The sequence below is a fragment of the Canis aureus genome, chromosome 11 (genome assembly GCF_053574225.1).
Source record: "Canis aureus isolate CA01 chromosome 11, VMU_Caureus_v.1.0, whole genome shotgun sequence".
NCBI classification, from domain to species: Eukaryota; Metazoa; Chordata; class Mammalia; order Carnivora; family Canidae; genus Canis; species Canis aureus.
In genome coordinates, this window is record NC_135621.1 from 46,429,987 (window position 1) to 46,453,319 (window position 23,333).

The window sequence follows — 23,333 nt, forward strand, 5'->3', positions numbered from 1 at the left end:
TTTAATACTTATATTACTTTTTAAGGAAAAGACCATTTCAGGCATGAAGAATATCATTGCTGAGATGGAACAGGCATCAAGGTAAGTCATCACTCAACAAAAATTTGAGCACTTATTGGGGGCAAAGTACTATGTTAGGTACAGATAGTAGGAGACAAGGGGCTTAGTGATACATATAAGGTTATAACTTTCTAATGTTGAAAGGAGGCATAGTCTGTCTAGTGAAATAAAGAAAATATGGTGTTAACAACACCAAGAAAAGAATAGAAAAGAACCACAGATCATGTTTAAGAGCCTCTTGAATGACAAGTAGGTGAGTGTGTTAGAACCCAAAGTATAAGTGAGTGATGGAAGGAAAGGCTAAATAGTCAGAGGCCAGTGGTATAGACAAATGAGTCTTGATTGTATCTTTTGGACAGTAAGAAATCATTAAAGAACATTGGGGAGATTTTTGTGTTAGAAAGATTACCCAGGCGGAAGAGATGATGATAGATTGGGGTGGATGAGTTGGGAGAAAGGAGTAACATGAGGGGGATAATCTAGGAGAATGCCAATTTTTTGACTGGGGATGAATACTGAACATTATGAAAGTATGTGGAAACATGATTTTCCTCTGAATTTGAAGAGCCTTTGAGAATTTCTTGTAGATATGTCTAATAATCAGTTAAATATGAGTTTGGAGTGAAAGAGGCTGAGATTGGAGATAAGATTTCAGAGTCATCTGAAGATGGAGCTGGGAGCCATGGCTATGAATAGGATTTTCTGAGAGAAGGGGTAGAGTGAGAAGAATTAGGAGGCCGAGAGTTAAGCCCTGAGAACCATTAATTTTTAAGAGGCGAGAGGACAAGGAAACTGCAAAGACTAAGCTATAGCAGCTACAGGTAGGGTGAAGGCTTTCTTATAGTTGAACATCAGAAGTTTTCTAAATACTTAGCAAATCATTGACATGTATATTTAGCATCCCCCCTTTTTTAAAAAGATTTTTTATTTTATTTTATTTTTTTATTTATTCTTGAGAGACAGAAAGAGAGAGAGAGAGAGAGAGAGAGAGACAAGCAACAAGCAGGCTCCATGCAGGGAGCCCGACATGGAGCCCGACATGGGACTTGATCCCGGGTCTCCAGGATCAGGCCCTGGGCTGAAGGTGGCATTAACCGCTGAGCCACCCGGGCTGCCCTCTTTTAAAGATTTTATTTATTCATGAGAGACAGGCATTGACAAAGGCAGAGGGAGAAGCAGGCTCCACACAGGGAGCCCGATGCAGGACTCAATCCCAGGATTCTGGGATCACGCCCTGAGCTGACGGCAGACAACCACTGAGCCACCCAGGCGTCCCTAGCATCCCTTTTTATAGTGAAATGTGGGTAACATAGAGAAATTCCAATCAACTACATTTAAATTTTAAATGTGTTTAGTATGTCAAATGTTCTCATGCTAACTGTCCATCTTCTTTCTTACGAGAATTAGTTATTCTGTTTTTGGTAAAATGTTTCTTCTTATGTACTATCTGATTTGTGGAATAGACAGTCTACTGAAGCCCTAATTATGTGTGAACAAGACATTTCCAGAATGCGTCGGCAATTGGATGAAACAAATGATGAGCTGGCTCAGATTGCCAGGGAAAGAGATATCTTGGCTCATGAGAATGACAATCTCCAAGAACAGTTTTCTAAAGCTAAACAAGAAAACCAGGTACACTTTTTCCTAGAATCTTGTTTTGTTCTGAGACACAGTCCTCATTTCATTTCGTAGAAGAGTTCAGGCTTTGGAATCAGCCACTTTTTAAACCTTTATTACATAGAATATACCACATAATTTCTAAATGAAATTCTCAGACATAAAGTATTAAAGGAGAGAGAGGGAGTGATGATATAATAGATTTATATTAAACTTTAGGAAATACTTCCTTTTTTTGTATATTTTTTAATTGGAGTTTGATTTGCCAACATATAACACCCAGTGCTCATCACCCAGTGACCCCATCCCCCCGTCCCAACTCCCCTTCCACTACCCCCTATTCATTTTCCAGAGTTAGGTGTCTCTCATGCTTTGTCACCCTCTCTGATTTTTCCCAATCATTTTCTCTCCTTTCCCCTATAATCCCTTTCACTATTTCTTATATTCCCCGTATAAGTGAAACCATATAATGATTGTCCTTCTCCGATTGATTTACTTCACTCAGCATAATACCCCCCAGTTCTATCCACATTGAAGCAAATGGTAGGTATTCGTTGTTTCTAATGGCTGAGTAACATTCCATTATATATATATATATATATATATATATATATATATCATATTTACTTTATCCATTCATCTTTCTATGGACACTGAGGCTCCTTCCACAGTTTAGCCATCATGGACATTGCTGCTATAAACATTGGGGTGCAGGTGTCCTGGCGTTTCACTGCATTTGTATCTTTGGGGTAAATACCCAGTAGTGCAATTGCTGCACTACTTTTTATTTTTAAAAAATTAATGAATAGCAGTAATAACAAAGGTATGAATTTATAGGACCTACTTATAGCTAGAGCAAATAGGCTAAAGGTAAATATATTTATGAAAAACTAGATTAAACATCTTTTTACCACCCAGAAATAGTCACTGTTAACATATATTTTTACTGTTTTCAATGTACTTTAAAAAATTGTTGTACTTTTATTTACATGAACTTTTTCATGTAACTGGTATAAAACCTCATTCTACTTTATATCATGCTTTTTTCTACATGATAAGATAGTCAAGCAGCATATTTGCCTTTCCTGTTTTTATGAGCATTTAAAAATGTTTCTTGAAAAAAAAGTTTCTTGAAATAGATTATAGATAGTAGATAGTAGGTCACAGATTTACTTTTTACAAATTTAAGTTTAAGTTTACTCCAAGATACATGGAAATGCTCATTCTTTGCTATAATGGAATAAGTTTAATTCTTTGCTGATTTGGAGGGCAAAATAGTATTTAAAAATTATTTAAATTTAGAATTAAAATGTAAACATTTAAAAGTTTAAAAAATTAAAAATTTTTTGATTAACTAACTTTTTTCAAGTATTACCTACTTGTGCTTCATTTTTGTGAATTGTCTGTTTGAGTTATTTGCTCATTTACTATTTTGATTCTTGTATTTTCCGTTTTGTTTTTTCCCTAGTGGGATGATAGGCCTCATGTCTCCTATTATCCCACAACCTCATCCAGATTTATTCACATGGTAATGGTTGTAGTATTCCCAAAAGCAGCAACAGAAAGTCCCAATAAATAAACAATTTTCAAGCCTATATTTGTGTCCTGTTGTTTATTGCCCCATTAGCCAAACAAATTGTGAAGGCGAGTTTAGATAGAGGTTTGGTTAAATGAACTTCGACTCACTGGAAGGAGTTTGCAAGGTTTTATGGCAAAGAATGTGGTATTAAAAGGCAGGAAGATTTGAGGTGTTTTTGGTTTTTAGAGTTTTATATATGAGATTTTTATTTATCATTATTAAAAATATTTAAGATTTATGGTGGTTTTGACATAAAGCAATTGTTATTACTTTTTTTGTAGTCAAATCTAGCTATCTTTTTCTTATAGGCCCTGTCTAAAAAATTGAATGATACGCACAATGAACTAAATGACATAAAACAGAAGGTCCAAGATACTAATTTGGAGGTTAACAAGCTGAAGAATATATTAAAATCTGAAGTATGTATATAGTTTTTTCCTCTTTGCTCATGATTTCTAAGAGATTTTGCTGAAGTTATTGATCATAGGGATAGCTGAACCAAGTCTTTCTTTAATATATAGAATATTTTTATATTGACAATGATGGATTTAGTATATATTTAGAATATCACCAATGTCCAGAAAGGTAACTCAAGAATATGTCACTTTTAGTATGCCATTTAGCCATTCTAGATAAGTGGATTCCTCCTAACTGAATGAAGGATAAGGGACCAGAATCAACTTGGGCTCACTTATATTTGAGACATGATAGTTTTCAGTTTACAGACCTTTGACAAAAGAGGCTCTATCTGATTGTGTAGTAGATCAGAATTGATCACCTTGTTGTAGGGCCATCTGTTTCTTAGGATCAGAGAGTAGATGGCTCTGCTCTGTACTTCTCTGTTAGTAACCATATGACCAGGCACCTTTATTAGTAACAGCTAATACCAAATAAATCTGGATATAGGTGTGCCAACTCTGGAATAAACAGACAGCTTGACCAAGGATGTTAGGTATGTGCATTTGGTAAAATATTATCTAAATACTGTTGCTGGATTGATTACTATAATAGATATAGTGTTCCTTATATACCACTCAAACCATTAATAGGAACTTTCTACCCCCAAACTGTTTTCCTTGTTCTATTTAACATCTCATTTAATATTAGTCTACAAATATTTCTTGAGCATTTTTGGTGTGTATAAGATTGTTTAAGACCTTGAGAGAGAAGAGATTCTGAGGACTCCCTAAGCAAGTAAGGCAGTAAGGCAGTAGCCTTATGTTGGCAAAGCAGATGGTTTCCTACATGTCTCGATTTTAAGGTGCCAGCAACATAATACCATAAACACATGGAAGTTTCAAAGTCAGAGGTCTGACCCCTCTTCTCACTATTAACATGGACTTACGTGGGCTGTTCAACCTCTCTGAGTCCCAGTGGCCCATTTGCAATTGGGAAGAAGGCCCAAGGAAGATAGACCTAGGACAGTGAACCATTAGGTATATATAAGGTAGAATGTAAATCAATGAGTATCTGAACATTTGATGTACTAAGCTTTCATTCAGTGTTAGACACTTTCCTTTTTCTCCCTAGCTTGTCATATTACCTGAAATTCCACTATTAGTGACTGGGGCTTTTAGGTTGTGGAATTGTATTTTCAGACATCACACATCAAGGTTCTCTCAGCTGGTAGCATCCTAGTATGAGATTTTTGTTTTGTTTTTAACAGATTTCATTTTACAACAAAGCTAGATGGATCTAGGCAGTTCCTTGAGAGAATAAACCATGGGTCCATTAAAAATTGTTGAATACTTGATTCATTAGCTCATTCATTCAGCATTGTAGTATGCTAGTTGCTGAGGTGCCAGAGATGAAAAACAGGAAACAGAATGGCACCCCAAGCAGTGGAGACAAAATGAGCAAAGGTGTAAGAGGAAAAAAAGTAGGTTCTATAGCTAGAGGGGAGTGTATAAGTGGGTGATAATAGGGAGATCATTTAGGAGAGGCTGTACCCATAATTCAGCACAAAGGATTCCAGCTGAGACAGCCTCAGTTTTTCTATAGGGGAGTATTGTAATTAGCCTGTGGACCAGAGGTAGCTGTGGTTTACAAAAGGTGGGGGGCAGCACCAGAAAGAGGTAACCAAAATCCTGGAAGATGGAATTGCAGAACACCAAAGAATAGTTTTACTTTCTTTATAATGTTGCCTCTCTTGGGTCCCACATTACTCTGACTGCTTGAAGCTCAGGGGGAAGGAAGTACACTAGGTATTTGTTGGCCAAGACAGACATTTAATACCAAACATTTTTACTGCTTAATCTTTGAATCGTGTGTTACCTGGGAGTCACAAAACTACATTTAGTATAAAAATAGTTCATATTTTAGTCAGAAAGCTAATATTTAAAAAATGGTTTCTATCTTCAAGGAATTCAGAATATTATTGGGGAGACTGGACATCCACACCTAATAGTGTAAAGCTATGAAGTAGTGTTAAGAGAATGGTGTAGACAGTGAGTGCTATAGAAAGGTAGAGGGTGAAGATTGATGGGGTAAAATTCAATTTATGTATACTATTACTATGTACCTCCCAGGTACACACTGTGTACACAACTGTTATTTTTAGTGTAATAGTGGAAAACACATCAGATTTCTAGTGGCATATTCTGAATATCTGAATCTTGAAAGCCAGTGCAGTAGTTTAGTATGTTAACTTATTAGTAACTAACAGACTTGGCAAAAATCTTGTATGTTAGTCATAAATAACCAAACCACAAGGTGGCGATATTAACTGAATTTCAGTTCATCAGTCTCATAATTAATCATACTGGTGAGAACTTAAATCTGATTTGAAAGCCTTATTACAGTGAGACATTGCTTATTGCAATTTGGTCACTTTATGGTTCTGAGAGAGAGATTCACTGCATATTAACAGGAGAGAAAGAGATCTAATGCCTTTTAATTAATTACCAAAATTATAAATGACATTTTAAGAATGAGTTGACCAAACCATTATTATTAAAATATGCTTTTTAAAAATAGCCTCATAATGATTACTCAATATAGTATATCATTTGTGGAGCTGATTGTTTTCCTTCAAAAATAAGATCCCCTGGGGCCACTTAGTTGGCTCAATCAGTTAAATGACTAACTGACTGTTTCTGCTCAGGTAGGTCATGATCTCAGGATCATGAGATACAGCCCAGAGTCAGGCTTAAGATTCTCTCTTTCCCTTTCCCTCTGCTGCTGCCCTAACGTGTGCACTCTCTCTCTCTCAAATTAATAAATAAAAATTTTAAAAAAAGAAATAAGATCCCTTTAAGGTTTTAAAAATTAGTTCTATATCATATTCCCATTATGACTGTATATTTATGAATATTGTTTATTGGCATAGATTTGATATTTTACTTCTTAGTAATATATTTTTTAAAGATTTTATTTATTTATTCATGAGAGTCACAGAGAGAGAGAGAGAGAGAGAGAGAGGCAGAGACACAGGCAGAGGGAGAAGCAGGCTCCATGCACTGGGAGCCCGATGTGGGATTCAATCCCGGGTCTCCAGGATCACGCCCTGGGCCAAAGGCAGTCGCCAAACCGCTGCGCCGCCACCCAGGGATCCCTACTTCTTAGTAATATTAAGCAAGGTACTAGAACAGTGAGCAGAAGTGAATCATAGTATAGTCCATGATGGAGAAAATTAAGGTTGGGGTTATGAATGAATGGCAGGAGCTAGCCAGGAAATGTGCCAAACCAACAGAATTATCAGAAGTTGATGTTTGGGATATGCAAACAGTCAGAAGTTCTGTAGCTAGTACAACCTAGAAAAGCGATCAAGAACAAGGGAATACACAGATACAAAAGGTTAGGCCAAGGCAGAAACTCAAAAACCAGACCAGCAAGTAGTAAGTAAACAGATACATAGGGAAAGAAGGCAATGAAGGCAATGAAGGATTTTGGTTGAACAAAAGCAATAAAAGAACATACTCATCCAGATTCTGAAGGTAAGAGTAAACAGCTTAACTTTACTAGATCAGTGAGTGTGACTCAGGAGCCAGGGCAGATTCTGGTCCCACTCTCTTTTGTTAATTACAGAATGACCAATTTTCTAAATTGAGTATAGATGGGATTTCTCGAGTTTATGTTACAAATGATCCTGTAGCAAATAAATTTCCAATGACCTGACAAATAATGTTTATATTGCATTGTATGTTGACCATTGTACATCTTTTAAAGTAATACCTGAGATTTGCTTTCTAGGAATCTGAGAACCGGCAAATGATGGACCAACTCCGAAAAGCCAATGAAGATGCTGAAAACTGGGAAAATAAGGCCCGTCAAGCAGAGGCAGATAACAATACCCTCAAATTAGAACTTATTACTGCTGAGGCAGAGGGTAACAGATTGAAAGAAAAAGTAGATTCTCTCAACAGAGAGGTTGAGCAGGTAAGTTTGGAAAAATATACTTGTAGGGCATCCTGCATCATCGTTGAAAGAGTTTTGTTTGGCATTCCATAAATTAAATGTATAAACATTTAAATTATTTAAATATATTGTGAATTGTAGCCTTATTGTCCTCCTATATCTGATCTGGTTCTGCTTTAACCTATTACCTGCCCTACAACCAGGGCATTTTAATCTTCAGCATTTTAAAAAATTAGGAATTGTTTCATATATACCAAAAAAGTGCAAAAAAAAGTAATATAAATAACACACATGTGCCGATCCCCTCAGTTGAAGGATGCTAACATTTTTCATATTGTGTCAAGATTCTCTTTTTATAAAGAAACAAATTATTACAGATACAACTCTTCATCCTTCCCACTCCTCCCTCCCTAATGGTTGGCATGGATAACCTTCATGTCAGTTATGTAACTATTTTGCATATGTTTATACTTTTTCTATATATCTATCACCCATACACTATGTATAATATTGTTTTGTGTGCTTTTTTAAGTGATACTCTAGATATCCATTTGCAGTTTGCCTTTCTTGCTCATATCATAATTTTGAAATTCATCTATTTTGATACATACAGTATACATCCAAACAGTTGCATCTGTAGTCATTGTATAAATATTTTATTTTAAAAATTCATTCCCATATTAAAGGAAATTTAATTGTCTTCACTTTTTCTATAATAAAATGCTACAATGAACATTTTTTTAGTATTCTCCTTGGGTATGTATTTCTCTGATTTTATGCCCAAAAGTGGAATAACTGGATAGATTTGGGCAGTTTTAACTCTTCGAAGTATTGTCAAAGTGCTCTCTACAGTTTTACCCTTTAACCAGGAATTATGGATTTTTATTTTCTCAGGTACTAATCAATACTTGATATGGTCAGACTTTTACATTTTTCTATACTTTTTTGTTTTCTATTTCCTTGATTACAGTGAAATTGAGGATCTTTTCATGTTTCCTGGCCATTCCTGTGTTCTTCTCCAGGATTTTTATGGTTTTAGGTCTCATATTTAGATCTTTAATCCATTTTTAATTTATTTTTGTGTTTGGTGTAAGAATGTGGCCCGGTTTCATTTTTTTGCATGCTGCTGTCCACTTTTCCCAACACCGTTAGTTGAAGAGACTGTTTTTTTTTTTCCCCTTCAGATATTCTTTCCTGCTTTGATGAGTATTAATTGATCATAAAGCTATGCTTCATTTCTAGGTGTTCTGTTCTATTGATTTATGTCTCTGTTTTTGTGCCAGTGCCATCTTGTTTTGTTCACTAGACCTTTGTAGTATAACTTGAAATCTGGAATTGTGATGCCTCCAGCTTTGCTTTTCTTTTTCAAGGATACTTTGGCTATTCAGGGTCTTTTGTGGTTCCATACAAATTTTAGGATTGTTCTAGTTCTATGAAAAATGCTGGTGGTATTTTGATAGGGATTGCATTAAATGTGTAGATTGCTTTGGGTAGTATAGATATTTTAACAATATTTATTCTTCTAATCCATGAGCATGAAGTATCTTTCTATTTCTTTGTGCCATCTTCAATTTCTTTCATTAGTGTTTTATACTTTTCAGAGTACAGGTCTTTCACCTCTTTGGTTAGGTGCATTTCCTAGGTATCTTATGGTTTTTGGTGCAATTATAACCGGGATTGATTGCTTCATTTCTCTTTCTGCTGCTTCATTTTGTTGGGGTATAGAAATATAACAGAGTTCTGTATGTTGGTTTTGTGTCCTGTGACCTTACTGAATTTGTGTATCAGTTCTAGCAGTCTTTTGGTGGACTTTTTCAAGTTTTCTTTTTTTTTAAGATTGTATTTATTTGACAGAGTGAGAGTACAAGCAGGGAAAGCAGCAGGCAGAGGGAGAGCACACAGAGCTCTGTCTGAGGACCCTGAGATCATGACTGGAGCTGAAGGCTGACGCTTAACCGACTGAGCCACACAGGCACTCCTATATAGAGTATCATGTCATCTGCAAATAGTGAAAGTTTGACTTCTTCCTTGCCAATTTGGATGCTTTTTAATTCTTTTTGTTGCTGTGGTTAGGACTTCTATTATGTTAAATAACAGTGGTGTGAGTGGACATCCTTATCTTTTTCTCAGACCATAGAGGAAAAGCTCTCAGTTTTTCCCCATTGAAGATATTAGCTATGGGTTTTTTGTATATGGCTTTTATTATGTTGAGATATGTTCTGTCTAAACCTACTTTGTTGAGTTTTTTTTTTTTTAAGATTTTATTTATTTATACATAAGAGACACAGAGAGAGAGGCAAAAAGTAGGCTCTCTGCAAGGAGCCTGATGAGGGACTCGATCCCAGGATCCCAGGATCATGACCTGAACTGAAGGCAGATGCTCAACCACTGAGCCACCCAGGTGCCCCTGTTGAGGGTTTTTATCATGACTGAATGCTGTACTTTGTCAATGTTTTTTTCTGCATCTACTAAATGATCATACGGTTCTTATGCCTTCTTTTATTATTGTGGTATATAATAGCACATTGATAGATTTGCAAATATTGAGCCACCTTGGCAACCCAGGAATAAATCCCATTTGATTGTGGTGAATGATTTTTTTAAATATATTATTGGATTCAGTTTGCTGTTGGTTTTTTTTTTTTTTTTTTTTTTGAGAATTTTTGCATCCATGTTCATCAGGGATATTGGCCTGTAGGTCTTTCTTTTTCTAAGTTTTTAATTTATTTTTTAGTAATCTCTATACCCAATTCAGGACTTGAATTCATGACCCTGATCAAGAGTCTCACACTCCCCTGACTGACCAGATACCTCTGTATTTCTCTTTTTTTAGTCTTTATCTGAATTTTGGTATCAGGGTAATGCTGGCCTTATAGAATGAATTTAGAAGCTTTTTCCCTTTTCTTTCTTTCTTTTTTTGTTTTGGAATAGTTTGAGAATAGGTATTAACTCTTCTTTAAATGTTTGGTAGAGGGAAGGCTGGGTGGTGCAGCAGTTAGATGTCTGCCTTTGGCTCAGGTTGTGACCCTGGAGTCCTCGGATTGAGTCCCACATCGGGCTCCCTATATGGAGCTTGCTTCTCCCTCTGCCTGTGTCTCTGCCTGTATCTCTGTCTCTCTGTGTGTCTCTCATGAATAAATAAATAAAATATTTTAAAAAATGTTTGGTAGATTTATGTGAAGCCATTTGGCCCTAGACCTTGTTGGAAGTTTTTTGATTACTGATCCAATTTTTTTGTGGGTTTTTTTTTTTTTTTTGGTTTGTCCAAGTTTTCTATTTCTTCCTGTTTGAGTTTTGTTAGTTTATTTATTTATTTTTAATTTTTTTAATTTTATTTATGATAGTCATACAGAGAGAGAGAGAGGCAGAGACATAGGCAGAGAGAGAAGCAGGCTCCATGTACCGGGAGCCTGACGTGGGATTCGATCCTGGGTCTCCAGGATCGCGCCCTGGGCCAAAGGCAGGCGCCAAACCGCTGCGTCACCCAGGGATCCCAGTTTTGTTAGTTTATATATTTCTAAGAATTTATCCATTTCTTCTAGGTTGTCCAATTTGTTTGCATATAGTTTTTATATTCTCTTATAATTGTTTGTATTTCTGTGATGTTGGCTATTATTTCTTCTCTCTCCTTGTGATTTTATTTATTTGGATCCTTTGTCTTTTGTTTTGTTTTGTTTTTTGGCTTTTTTTTTTTTTTTTTTTTTTTTTTGGTAAGTCTGGCCAAAGGTTTATCAATTTTATTAATTTTTTCAAAGAACAAGCTCCTGATTTCATTGATCTGTTCTATTGTTGTTGCCGTTTTTAGTTTCTACATCATTAACTTCTGCTGTAATCTTTATTATTTCCTTCCTTCTGTTGCTTCTGCTTCATTTGTTGTTCTTTCTCTAGGTCCTTTAGGTGTAAGGTTTGGTTGTATATTTGAGATTTTTCTTGCTTCTTGAGGTAGGCCTATATTGCCATATACTTCCCTCTTAGGACCACTTTTGCTGCATCCCAAAGGTTTCGGACTTTTGTGTTTTCATTTTCATTTGTTTGCATGTATTTTAAAATTTTATTTGCTTTGATGGTTGACTCATTAATTGTTTAGTAGCATGTTGTTTAACATTAATGTATTTGTGGGTTTTCCAAATGGTTTCTTGTGGTTGACTTCTAGTTTCATAGTGCTGTGGTCAGAAAAGATGCATGGTATGATTTCAATTTCGTATTTGTTAAGGCCTGTTTTATGCACTAATATGTAATTGGTTCTGGAGAATGTTCCATTTGCACTTGAAAAGAATGTGTATTCTGCTGCTTTAGGGTGAAATGCTCTCAATATTTCTGTTAAGTCCATCTGCCAGTGTATTTTTCAAAGCTGTTGTTTTCTTATTAATTTTCTGTTTAAATTATCTGTCCATTGATGTAAGTGAGGTGTTAAAGTCCCCTATTATTATTGTGTTATTATCAATTAGATCCTTTATGTTTGTTATTAATTGTTTTACATATTTGGGTGCTCTCATGTTGAGTGTATAAATATTTACATTGTTATATCTTCATGTTGGATTGTCCCCTTTATGATTACATAATGCTCTTCTATGTCTCTTTTTATAGTCTTTGTTTTAAAGTCTAGTTTGTCTAATATAAGTATTGCTACTCCAGCTTTCTTTTGACATCCATTTATGTGATAAATGTTTCTCCACTTCCTCACTTTCATTATGCAGGTATCTTTAGGTCTAAAATGAGTCCCTTATAGGCAACACATTGATGAATCTTGATGTTTTTTCCATTCTGACACCCTGTCTTTTGATTGGGGTGTTTAGTCCATTTGTTTATTTATTTATTTTTAATTTTTAAAAAGATTTATTTATTTATTTATTTATTTATTTATGAGAGAGAGAGAGAGAGAGAGGCAGAGACACAGGAGGAAGGAGAAGCAGGCTCCATGCCGGGAGCCCAATGTGGGACTCTATCCCGGGACTCCAGGATTGCGCCCTGGGCCAAAGGCAGGCGCCAAATCACTGAGCCACCCAGGGATCCCCTGTTTAGTCCATTTACATTCAAAATAATTATGTTTACTGAAGTTATTTTAAAAATTTCCAATGCACAGGGAACTTAAGGTTATTTTATTTTATTTCTAGTTTTGTTGTACCTTATGATGAAATAAAATGGCTTATATGATATTCATTCTTTGGTATATGTTAAGACTTGCTTAGTGCCAGAGTACACAATTAATATTTGATAATATTCTAAATAAGCGTGAAAAGCTTGTGTATGAACTTATTTTGGGGAGATGCATATTGTATAAATTTGTATATAGTATATTTATATGCATATATGATTAGACTTGTTAATAGTATCATTCGATTCTTACAAATCCTTACCAAATTTGTATTCTTGATCTTCGAGTTACTGAAAGAAATGTATTAAGATCCTCCTCTATAATTGTGGATTTGTCTGCCTTTCTTTGAATGATACTCTCAGTTTTCGCTTTATTTTTAAGACTGCTATTTGTTCAGCATTTTTTATATTTATGATGAAAATATAAATGTGTTGTGAGTCACCAGAACAACACTCTCTGCTTAAAAGTCTGTTTTATATATTAATGTAACTATATAGTTTGTTTATTGTTCACAAACTGCTGGATATCTAATTTTTAATCAGCTATGTTGAAGTAGGGGTGCCTGGGTGGCTCAGTTGGTTTAGTGTCTGCCTTTAGTTTGGATCATGATCCCAGGGTTCTGGGATTCATCCCACATTGGGCTTCCTTCTCAGCAGGGAGTCTGCTTCTTTCTCTCCCTCCACCCCTCCCTACCATTTGTGCTGTCTCTCAAATAAATAAATTTTTTAAAAAATTGAAGTATAATTTACATGCAATAAGAGCACTCAGTGTGATCTGATGATTTTTGACAAATGAATACATTTTCACAATCATCACAATAATCATGTTATAGAACATTTCATTACCTCCCTAATGTTCCTTCAAGCCCTTTTGCAGCCAATCCATCCTAATCCCTAGACAACTACTGATTTGCTTTCTGTCACTATTACTGATTTACTTTCTCTAGAATTTTATATAAATGGAATCAGACAGTATTCATTTGCATCTTGACTTTTCTCATTCAGCATAATGATTTTTGAAGTTCATATATGTTGTATGTTAGTTCATTTTAGTTCATATTGGTGAGTAGTATTCCATAATATAGCTATATCACAATTTGTTTATTCGTCTGTTGGTGGACATTTAATTTGTGCATTAATTAGTCTGCTAGGGCTGCTGTAACAAAATACCACAAATTGGGTGGCTTAAACAATGCAAATTTATATTCTCCTAGCTCTGGAGTCTGAAAGTCCAAGAACTTTTAGCAAAAATAAATTGATTCTATATGAATGGATCTGTTTCTGAACTCTTCTGTCTCATGGATATACATATCCATTCTTAACCAGTATCATAGAATCTTCTTTAATGTAGCTTTATACTAAGTCTTGAAATGAGTTAGTATGAGTCCTCCAAATGTGTTCTTTTTCAGAATGTTGGTTGTTATGAGTCTTCATTTTCATGTAAATTTTAGAATGAGTTATTTTCTGTAGAAAAAAACTTACTTTGGACTTGAATAGCATGGTATTGAATGTACAAATCAATATGGGGAGAGTCAAGATCTTAACAATACTGAGTCTTCCAGTACATAAATATAGTGTATCCACCTGCTTTATACTTTTATTTTTTTTTTTTTTTTTTTTTTTGCTTTATACTTTTAATTTATAGATATTATGTATATTTTGTTATCATCCTTTATTATCTCATGAGTCTTTAAAGTATCGTTGTAAATTATATTTTATTCCTTAATTTTGTATTGCAGTTTTTAATTGCCTATGCATAGAAATAGAGAATTTTGTTATCTTTTATTCTGTAGTATTGCTTAAATTTAATTTTTTAGTTTGTAGGTTTTTTAGGTAGATTTTAAAGGATTTTCTACATCAGCAATCATGACCTTTGCATATAAAGATAGTTTTACTTCTTCTTTTCCAATCTGAAAGCTTTTTATTTCTGTCTGGCATTGAATAAAAGTGGTGAGAGTGGACATCTTTGTGTCATTCATCATCTTAAGAGAAAAGATTCAGTGTTTCTTTTTTAAATATGATATTAGCTGTATATTCTTGTAGAAACATTTGATCAGTTTGAAGACCTTCTAAGTGTACATAGAGTTTTTATCATGAATGGGTATAGAATTTCATCAAATGCCTTTTCGCAGCTGTTGAGATGGTCATATCTTTTTATTTTTATTTTTTGGCTTGTTAAGATGGTTAATACATTGATTGATATTTAAACATGTATTCCTGGGGCAGCCCGGGTGGCTCAGTGGCTTAGAACTGCCTAAAACCCAGGGCGTGATCCTGGAGACCTGGGATCGAGTCCCGCGGCAGGCTCCCTGCATTGGAGCCTGCTTCTCCCATGCCTGTGTTTCTGCCTTTTTCTCTCTGTGTCTCTCATGAGTGAGTAAATAAAATCTAAAAAAAAAAATTAAACATATATTCCTGGAATAAATCCCAGTTGATCATGATATATTATCTTTTTAGATAAATTGTTAGATTGCTAATATTTTAAATAAATTGTTAAATTATAATATTTTGTTGTGGATCTTTGCATTGGTTTCATGAAGATATTTGCCTGTAATTGTGATGTCATTTTCAGATTTTGCTTAATCTGCCTTATAAACTAATGAGGTATATTAACCAGGTTAATACTGTCTCACAGAATGAATATGGATATATTCCCTTGTCTCTATTCTAGTTTGTATATTGATATTATTTCCTCTAACTGTTGGTAGAATTCACAAGTAAAACCATATAGGCCTGGAAATTATGGAAAGGGAGATTTTAAATTATTATTTTAATTTTTTAATTGATTGGAAACTATTCAGAATTTCTATTTCTCCTTAAATCAATTTTGGCAATCTGTGTTTTTCTAAGATTTGTCCTTTTCATCAAAGTTGCCAAATTTGTTGTCAAAAGGTTATTTATAATTTTTAGTGGTATCCTTTATGCATTCTTGTTATTGGTAATTCATGACTTTTCTCTATTTTCATCAGTTTAGTTGGAAATTTGTCATTTATGTTGATCTTTTCAAAGTAGCAGTGTTAATTTCATTCATTTTTTATTCATTGTTTGTTTTATATTTTATTGATTTTTTCTCTTTATTATTCCTTTACTTCTACATAATTTGCGTTTAATTTACTCTTATTTCTAAAATTTTAAGATGGACACTTACATGATTAGTTTTAGACCATTTTTCTTTTTTTTTAATTTTTATTTATTTATGATAGTCACACACAGAGAGAGAGAGAGGCAGAGACACAGGCAGAGGGAGAAGCAGGCTCCATGCACGGGGAGCCCGACTTGGGATTCGATCCCGGATCTCCAGGATCGCGTCCTGGACCAAAGGCAGGCGCCAAACCGCTGTGCCACCCAGGGATCCCCCATTTTTCTTTTTTATATAATAACTTAAATATTTACATTTTCCTCTACATTGTTTTAGCTGCATCCTACACATTTTTGTTACTTTTTAGCAGCTTTGCTCAGATACAGTTTGCATGCCATAAAACTCATCCATTGAAAGTATACAGGTCAAATGTATTTAGTATATTCACAGAGTTGTGCAGCCTTCACCACAGTTTTAGATTTTTATGACTACAAAAAGCAACCTTTTAGCTATAGGCTCCTAGTCTTCGTTTTAGGTCTTTGATTCGTTTTGAGTTAATTTTTTGTGCATGGTGTGAATTAAGGATCCAACTTCATTCTTTTGTGTCTGGCTATCTAGTTGTCTAATCCGCATCTGCTCTTAACACCCTTATTGCAAATCAATAGACTATAGGCACATGGCTTTATTTCTGGTTCTATTCCATTGATCTCTGTATCTATCTTTATGCCAGTACCACACTGTCTTAATTACTGTTGCTTTGTAGTAAGTTTTGAAGTGAGAAAGTGTGAGGCTTCCTGGTTTTTTTGTTTTGTTTTTTTTTTTTAAAGTCAAGATTGTTTTGGCTATTTCGGGTCCTTTGAATATCCATATGAATTTTAGGATCAACCTGGCAATTTCTACAGAGAAGCCACCTGGGATTCTGATAGGGATTATGTTGAATCTGTAAATAATGTGGGAAATACAGCCATCCTAATAATATTAAGTCTTGTGATCAGTGAACATTGGCTGTAGTTTCATTGTTAAATCTTCTTTAATTTATTACAATATAATATTTTGTTTCAGAGCATAAGTTATGCCTCCCTTTGTTAAATTTTTATTCCTAAGTATTTTATTCTTTTGTGTGTTGTCTTTTTTTTAATTTTTATTTATTTATGATAGTCACAGAGAGAGAGAGAGGCAGAGACATAGGCAGAGGGAGAAGCAGGCTGCATGCACCAGGAGCCCGACGTGGGATTCCATCCCGGGTCTCCAGGATCGCGCCCTGGGCCACTGGCAGGCGCTAAACCGCTGCGCCACCCAGGGATCCCTTTTGTGTGTTATTGTAAATGGAGGTGTTATTTTCATTTTTGAATTATTCATTGTAAATGAACAAAAATGCAGTTGACTTTTATGTATTGATCTTTTATCCTACAACCTGGCTGAATTTGTTTATTAATTCTCATCATTTTTTAGTGGATTCATTAGGATTTTCTGCATCCAAGACTGTGTCATTTGCAAATAGAGATAGTTTGTACTTTCTTTCCAAATTCGATGCCTTTTTTTTTGTTTTGCCTAATTGCACTAGCTAGAACTTCTGATGCAATGTTGAATAGAGGTGGCAAGAGGAGAGGGACATCCTTGTGTTTTTCCTGATCTTAGGAGGAAAACATTTGGTGTTTCACCATTAGGTATGATGCTAGCTGAGAGTTTTTTCTCAGATGCTTTTTCTATGTCTGTTGAGATGATCATGTGGGTTTTTTGTTGTTTTACAAATAGTGTATTACATTGATTTTCAGATGTTAAACCAACTTTGCATTCCTAAGTAAAATCCTGCTTGGTCATGGTATATAATTATTTTTTTGTGCTGCTGGATTTTGTTTTCTTGGATGTTGTTGAGGATTTTGTGTCTATATTTCTAAGAGACAATGGTCTATACTTTTATTGTGATGTCTGGTTTTGGTATCAGAATAATTCTGGCATCATAGAATGAGTTGGGAGGTGTTTATACTTAAATATAAATCTAGCTATAGATCTTGTACATATTTATGGAAAATAAACATATTTTATGTACATATTTATATATGGAAAACTATAAATATTTGATGAAAGAAATCAAAGATCTAAATGAAGAACTAGGGATGCCTGGGTGGCTCAGCGGTTGGCTGTCTGCCTTTGGCTCAGAGTATGATCCTGGAATTCCGGGATCGAGTCCCATATCAGCCCTACTTGGAGCCTGCTTCTCCCTCTGCCTATGTCTCTGCCTCTCTCTCTGTGTCTCTCATGAGTAAGTAAATAAAATCTTAAAAAAAAATGGAGAAATATCCCATGTTCATGGATTGGAAAGTTTCTTATTGTCAAGATGTTAGTTTTTCCTAAACAGACGTATAGATTCAATTCAGTCTCAGCCAAAATTCTAGCAAGTTGTTTTGTGGATATTAAACTGATTGTAAAGTTTATATGGAAAGGGAAGAGATTCAGAATACCAATTTCAATAAGGAGAATACCAGCTGACTTGAAGATTGACTGTAATGCTACAATATTCAAGATAGCACAGGATTGGTGAAAGAATAGACAAATAGATCAATGGTATAGAGACAAATAGATCAATGAAGTAGAACAGAGAGCCCAGAAATCAACTCACACAAAGTCAAGGCAGAAGAACAAAGGAAATTCAGTTGAGAAAAGAGCTTTTTTAACAAATGGTTCTAGAACAACTGGATATCTATATGCAAGGAAAAAATAGCATGTAGATCAAGATCTTACTACTTTCACAAAAATTAACTCAAAATGGACCTTAGACCAAAATGTAAAATGCAAAACTATAGAACTTCTAGAAGATAACATGGGGAAAAATCTGGGTGATCTTGAGTTTGATGGTGACTTTTTATATAGAACAACAAAGGCATTATCTATGAAAGAAAAAATTGATAACGTGGATTTCATTAAACTTAAAAACTTCTCTGTGAAAGACATTGTTAAGAGAATGAAAAGATAAGCCAAAAATTGCAGAAAATATTTATAAAATTCATATCTGATAAAGCTTTTATATCCAGAACATATAAATAAGCAAATAACAACCCCTAGAGGGCAGAGAAAACCGTAGCCAGAGTTGCTGCAATATATTATCTGACAGTAATAGCAGCAACAACAACAAAAATGAGACACATAAAGAAAACAAGAGAGTATTACCAATACACTGGAAGGGGAAGTGGAGGATGGAGGTAACAGGCAAACAAAAATTGCTATGAGAGCCACCAGATGCCAAATTTTAACAGGCAAAATTTCAAAGTATCCATTATAAATATGTTTAAAGAACTAAATGAGACGTGTTTAATTAAGTGAAGAAAGGTTTCATGACAGTATCTTTTTAAATAAAGAATATCAATAAATCTAGAGAAATTATTTTTAAAAAAGAACAAAATGGAATGACTGGGAGTGAAAATTATAGTAACCGGAATGAAAAATGAGAGGGGCTCAGCAGTAGATTTGAACTGGCTGAGGCAGGAATTGGTGGTTTAGAGATAGATTGAAATAGATTATGCAATCCAAGGAACAAAGAAGAGAGTGAAGAAAAATGAACAGAGCCTCAGAGAAATGTAGGACACCATTAAGCACACCAACATACATGTAATGAGAGTGACAGAAGGAGAAGAGAGAAAGGAGCAGAGGAAATATTTGAAGAAATAATAGCTGAAGACATTGCAAATTTAAAAAATTAATCTTAACATTTAGGATGCTCAACAAAAACCAGACATATTATAATAAAATTGCTGAAGGCCAGGGCCACCTGGGTGGTTCAGTTGGTTAAGCATCTGACTCTTGATTTCAGCTCAGGTCATGATATCAGGGTTGTGAGATCAAGCCCTAAGTGGGGTTCCATACTCTCTCAGAGTCTGCTTGAGATTCCTTCTCTCTCTCTTCCTCTACTATTCCTCCTTCTCCTGTCTCTCTCTTTTAAATAAATAAAATCTTTTTAAAAATGCTAAAGGCCGTAGACAAGGAGAAACTCTTAGAAGCAGCAAGAGAAAAATGAGTTGTTACTTGCAAGCGAACCCCAGTAAGATTAACAGTTGACTTCTCAGCACAAACTAGAATTCAGAAGGCAGTGGAATTACATATTCACAATTCTTAAAGGAAAAAAAACAAACAAACCAGCCTGCCAGCCATGAGTCTTATATCCAGCAAAACTGTATTTAAAAAAAAAAAGACAATAGAGATATTACCAGATAAATAAAACATTGTTAGCAGACCCACTTCACAAAAACATTAAATGAAATTCTCCAGTCTGAAAGTAATTGACACCAGATGGTAATTCAAATCAACACACACAGAAAGGGTGACTATAAAGGTAATTATGTAATTATGAAAACCATTATAAATGCATACTTTCCAAAAAAATGCATACTTTCCATTTTGAACTGATTTAAAAGTCAGTTGTATAAAACAGTATTATATAATTATATATATCCGATATATTCACCAATAACAGCACAAAGAAGTTGGGTGGAATCAAAATTATATTGAGCTAAGGAAATGAGTACAGATGGTAACTATAAGCCCAGGTAATAATAGAGGACTCCTAGAAATGGGGGAAAATAGGGCTAATATAACAAAAAGCTATAACTATGTACACTTCCTGATTATATGGTAGTTCAATTATTAATTGTTGAAGAAACCTTCATATTGTTTTCCATGGTGGCTGTACCAACTTATATTCCCACCAACAGTGAACAAGGGTTACCTTTTCTTTACATCTTTGCAATACTTTTTATCTCTTGTCTTTTTATAACACCAGTCTAACAGGTATGAGGTGATATCTCACTGTGGTTTTGATATGCACTTCCCTGATGATTAGTCATGTTGAGCATTGTTTCATTTACCTATTGGCCATTTGTATGTCTTCTTAAAAAAAATATCTATTCAGGTCCTCTGTCCAGTTTTAAAATTTGGATTTTTTCTTGCTATTGAATTTTATGAGTTCCTTATATATTTTGGATTTTAACTCCTTATCTGATAGATGGTTTGCAAATATTTTCTTTCATTTTGTCATATACTGCTTTTGCTGTGCAGAGAGGCTTTTTAGTTTGATATAGTCTCTCTTACTTATTTTTGCTTTTATTCCTTCTGCTTTTGATGTCATATTAAAATTTTAAAAAACCTGCCTTTATCATTGGATATTCTTTCCTGCTTTGTCAAAGATTGGCCATAGAGTTAAGGGTCCATTTCTTGGTTCTTTATTCTGTTCCACTCACCTACATGTCTGTTTTTGTGTCAGTACCATACTGTCTTGATGATTACAGCTTTGTAATAGAGCTTGAAGTCAGGCATTGTGATTCCACCAGCTTTGGTTTTCTTTTTCAACATTCCTTTGGCTATTCAGGGTCTTTACTGTTTCTATAGAAATTTTATGATTATTTGTTCCAGCTCCGTGAAAAATATCGATAGGATTGCATTGAGTATGTTGATTGCTCTGGGTAGCATAGACATTTTCACAATATTTTTTTTTCCAATCATGAGCATGGAGTGTTTTTCCATTTCTTTGTGTCTTCCTCAATTTCTTTTGTAAATATTCTGTAGTTTTTTGAGTACAGATCCTTTACCTCTTTGGTTAGGTTTATTCCTAGATATCATATGGGGTTTGGTGCAATTGTAGATGGGATTGATTCCTTAATTTCTCTTTCTTCAGTCTCATTGTTAGTGTATAGAAATGCAGCTGATTTTTGTGCATTGATTTTGCGCTGGGTATTATACACAACTGATAAATTGTTGAACACTACATCTAAAACTAATGATGTACTGTATGATGGCTAATTGAATTTAAATTAAATAACTACCAAGAGCAATGTCAAGGAGCATTTTTCCTGTTGTTGTTTTTTTCTGGGAATTTTATGGATTTAAGTTTATATTTAAGTCTTTAACCCATTTAGATTTTTGTGAGTGGTATAAGATACCACTTTGCATGTGATTATCTAGTTTTCCAAGCACCATTTGTTAAAGAGATTCTCCTTTCCTCATTGAGTGTTCCTGGTTTCCTTGTCAAATATTAGTTGGCTATATATGTGAGGGTTTGGGGGCTCTTAATCCTGTTCCATTGTTTTATGTCTATCAATTCTTTAACAAATTATTTCAGCTATAGTTGTTTTAATAATCTTGTCCTTTAATCTTTATACTAGAGTTAAGTGGCTAACAGATTACTATAATGCAGTGTTAGAGTATTCTGAATCTGATTATGTATTTATCTTTACTGCAGTATTGTATATTTTCATATATTTTTACATTACTTGGTATCCTTTCATTTTAGTTTGAAGAACTTCTTTCAGTGTTTCTTTTAAGGCAGGTCTAATGGTGATGAAATTTTTCAGCTTTTGTTTGGGAAAGTCTTACCTCTCCTTCATTTCTGCAGAACTTTTGTTGGGTAGCGTATTTTTAGTTGACATTTTCTTCAGCACTTTGAATATTGACCATACCACTCTTTCCTGGCTTATAAGGTTTCTTCTGAGAAATCTGCTGATATCCTTATGAGTGTCCCTTGTGTTACAAGCTTCTTTTTTACTTAGTTTTAAGATTTTATTTTTCTTTTATTTTTAGCCATTTTATTTTAATGAGTCTTGGAGTTTATTTGGAGACCTATGAGTTTCATGAAATTAAATGTCCAAACCCTCCCTTAATTGGGAATTTCTTAGACTTTTTTGTTTTTGTTTTTTTGTATATTTTTTTATTGGAGTTCGATTTGCCAACATATAGCCTAACACCCAGTGCTCATCCCGTCAGGTGCTCCTCTCACTGCCTGTCACCCAGTCACCCAATAGACTTTATTTTTTTAAATAAACTTTCTGCCCCTTTCTCCCTCTCCTCCCTTTCCGTGACTCTCATAATTTGCAGATTGTTCCTTTTGATGATATCTCTGTATCATGTAGGCTTTTTCATTCTTTTTTCCCTCTGGATCATTTCATAGGTCTTTTCTTCTAAAACACAAATTCTCTCATCTGTTTCATATATTCAGCTATTGATGCTCTCTATTGCAGCTTTCATTATATTCATCATATTCTTTAGCTCTAGAATTTCTTTTTCCTTTAATGATTTCTTTTTTTGTTACACTCCTCATTTTGTTTATGTATTGTTTTCGTGATTTACCTGATTTGTATTTCTCTGTTTGCTTGTATATTACTGAGCTTCCATAAAACAACTATTTTGATTTTTTTATGGGGTGAATCTTCATGTTCTTGTTGTCAGTTACTGGAGGATTATTGTGATCATTCTGATGTCATGTTTTCTTTATTTTTTGTGTCCTTTGAACTCTTGCACTGCTTTCTTTGCATGTGAGGTAGAAGTTTCCCCCTTTAGTCTTTACTGACCCACTTCAGGTGAGAAATGCCTTCTATCAGCCCTGCTAGGGATTCTAAGGCTTTCTCAGACCTTCTACAGATATACCTACTCCATACCTCTCTTATGGCAGAAGTCTTCAGCTTATAAGCCTTCTCTTGATCTTGCAGAGTCAGGTTATGTTCCACCAATATCCCTTTTGCTTTCCCAAGGACGTTCTCTCCCAGAGCTGGAAATTTGGACTGA

The 23,333-nt window shown here is 34.5% G+C and overlaps 1 protein-coding gene across 10 annotated transcripts in view; it reads left to right on the forward strand.

The window, feature by feature from the left end:
* Window positions 1-23,333, forward strand: part of TSGA10 (testis specific 10) — a 174,078-nt gene that overhangs the window by 55,643 nt on the left and 95,102 nt on the right. For all 10 annotated transcript variants that reach the window (XR_013389368.1, XR_013389369.1, XR_013389367.1 and 7 more), the window contains 4 exons: window positions 26-81; window positions 1,524-1,692; window positions 3,565-3,675; window positions 7,448-7,633. Coding sequence is in view for 4 of the 10 variants with exons in the window: in XM_077915060.1 (XP_077771186.1) it covers window positions 26-81; window positions 1,524-1,692; window positions 3,565-3,675; window positions 7,448-7,633 (522 nt within the window). In the remaining 6 variants the exon portion in view is untranslated. The remainder of the gene's footprint in view (window positions 1-25; window positions 82-1,523; window positions 1,693-3,564; window positions 3,676-7,447; window positions 7,634-23,333) is intronic.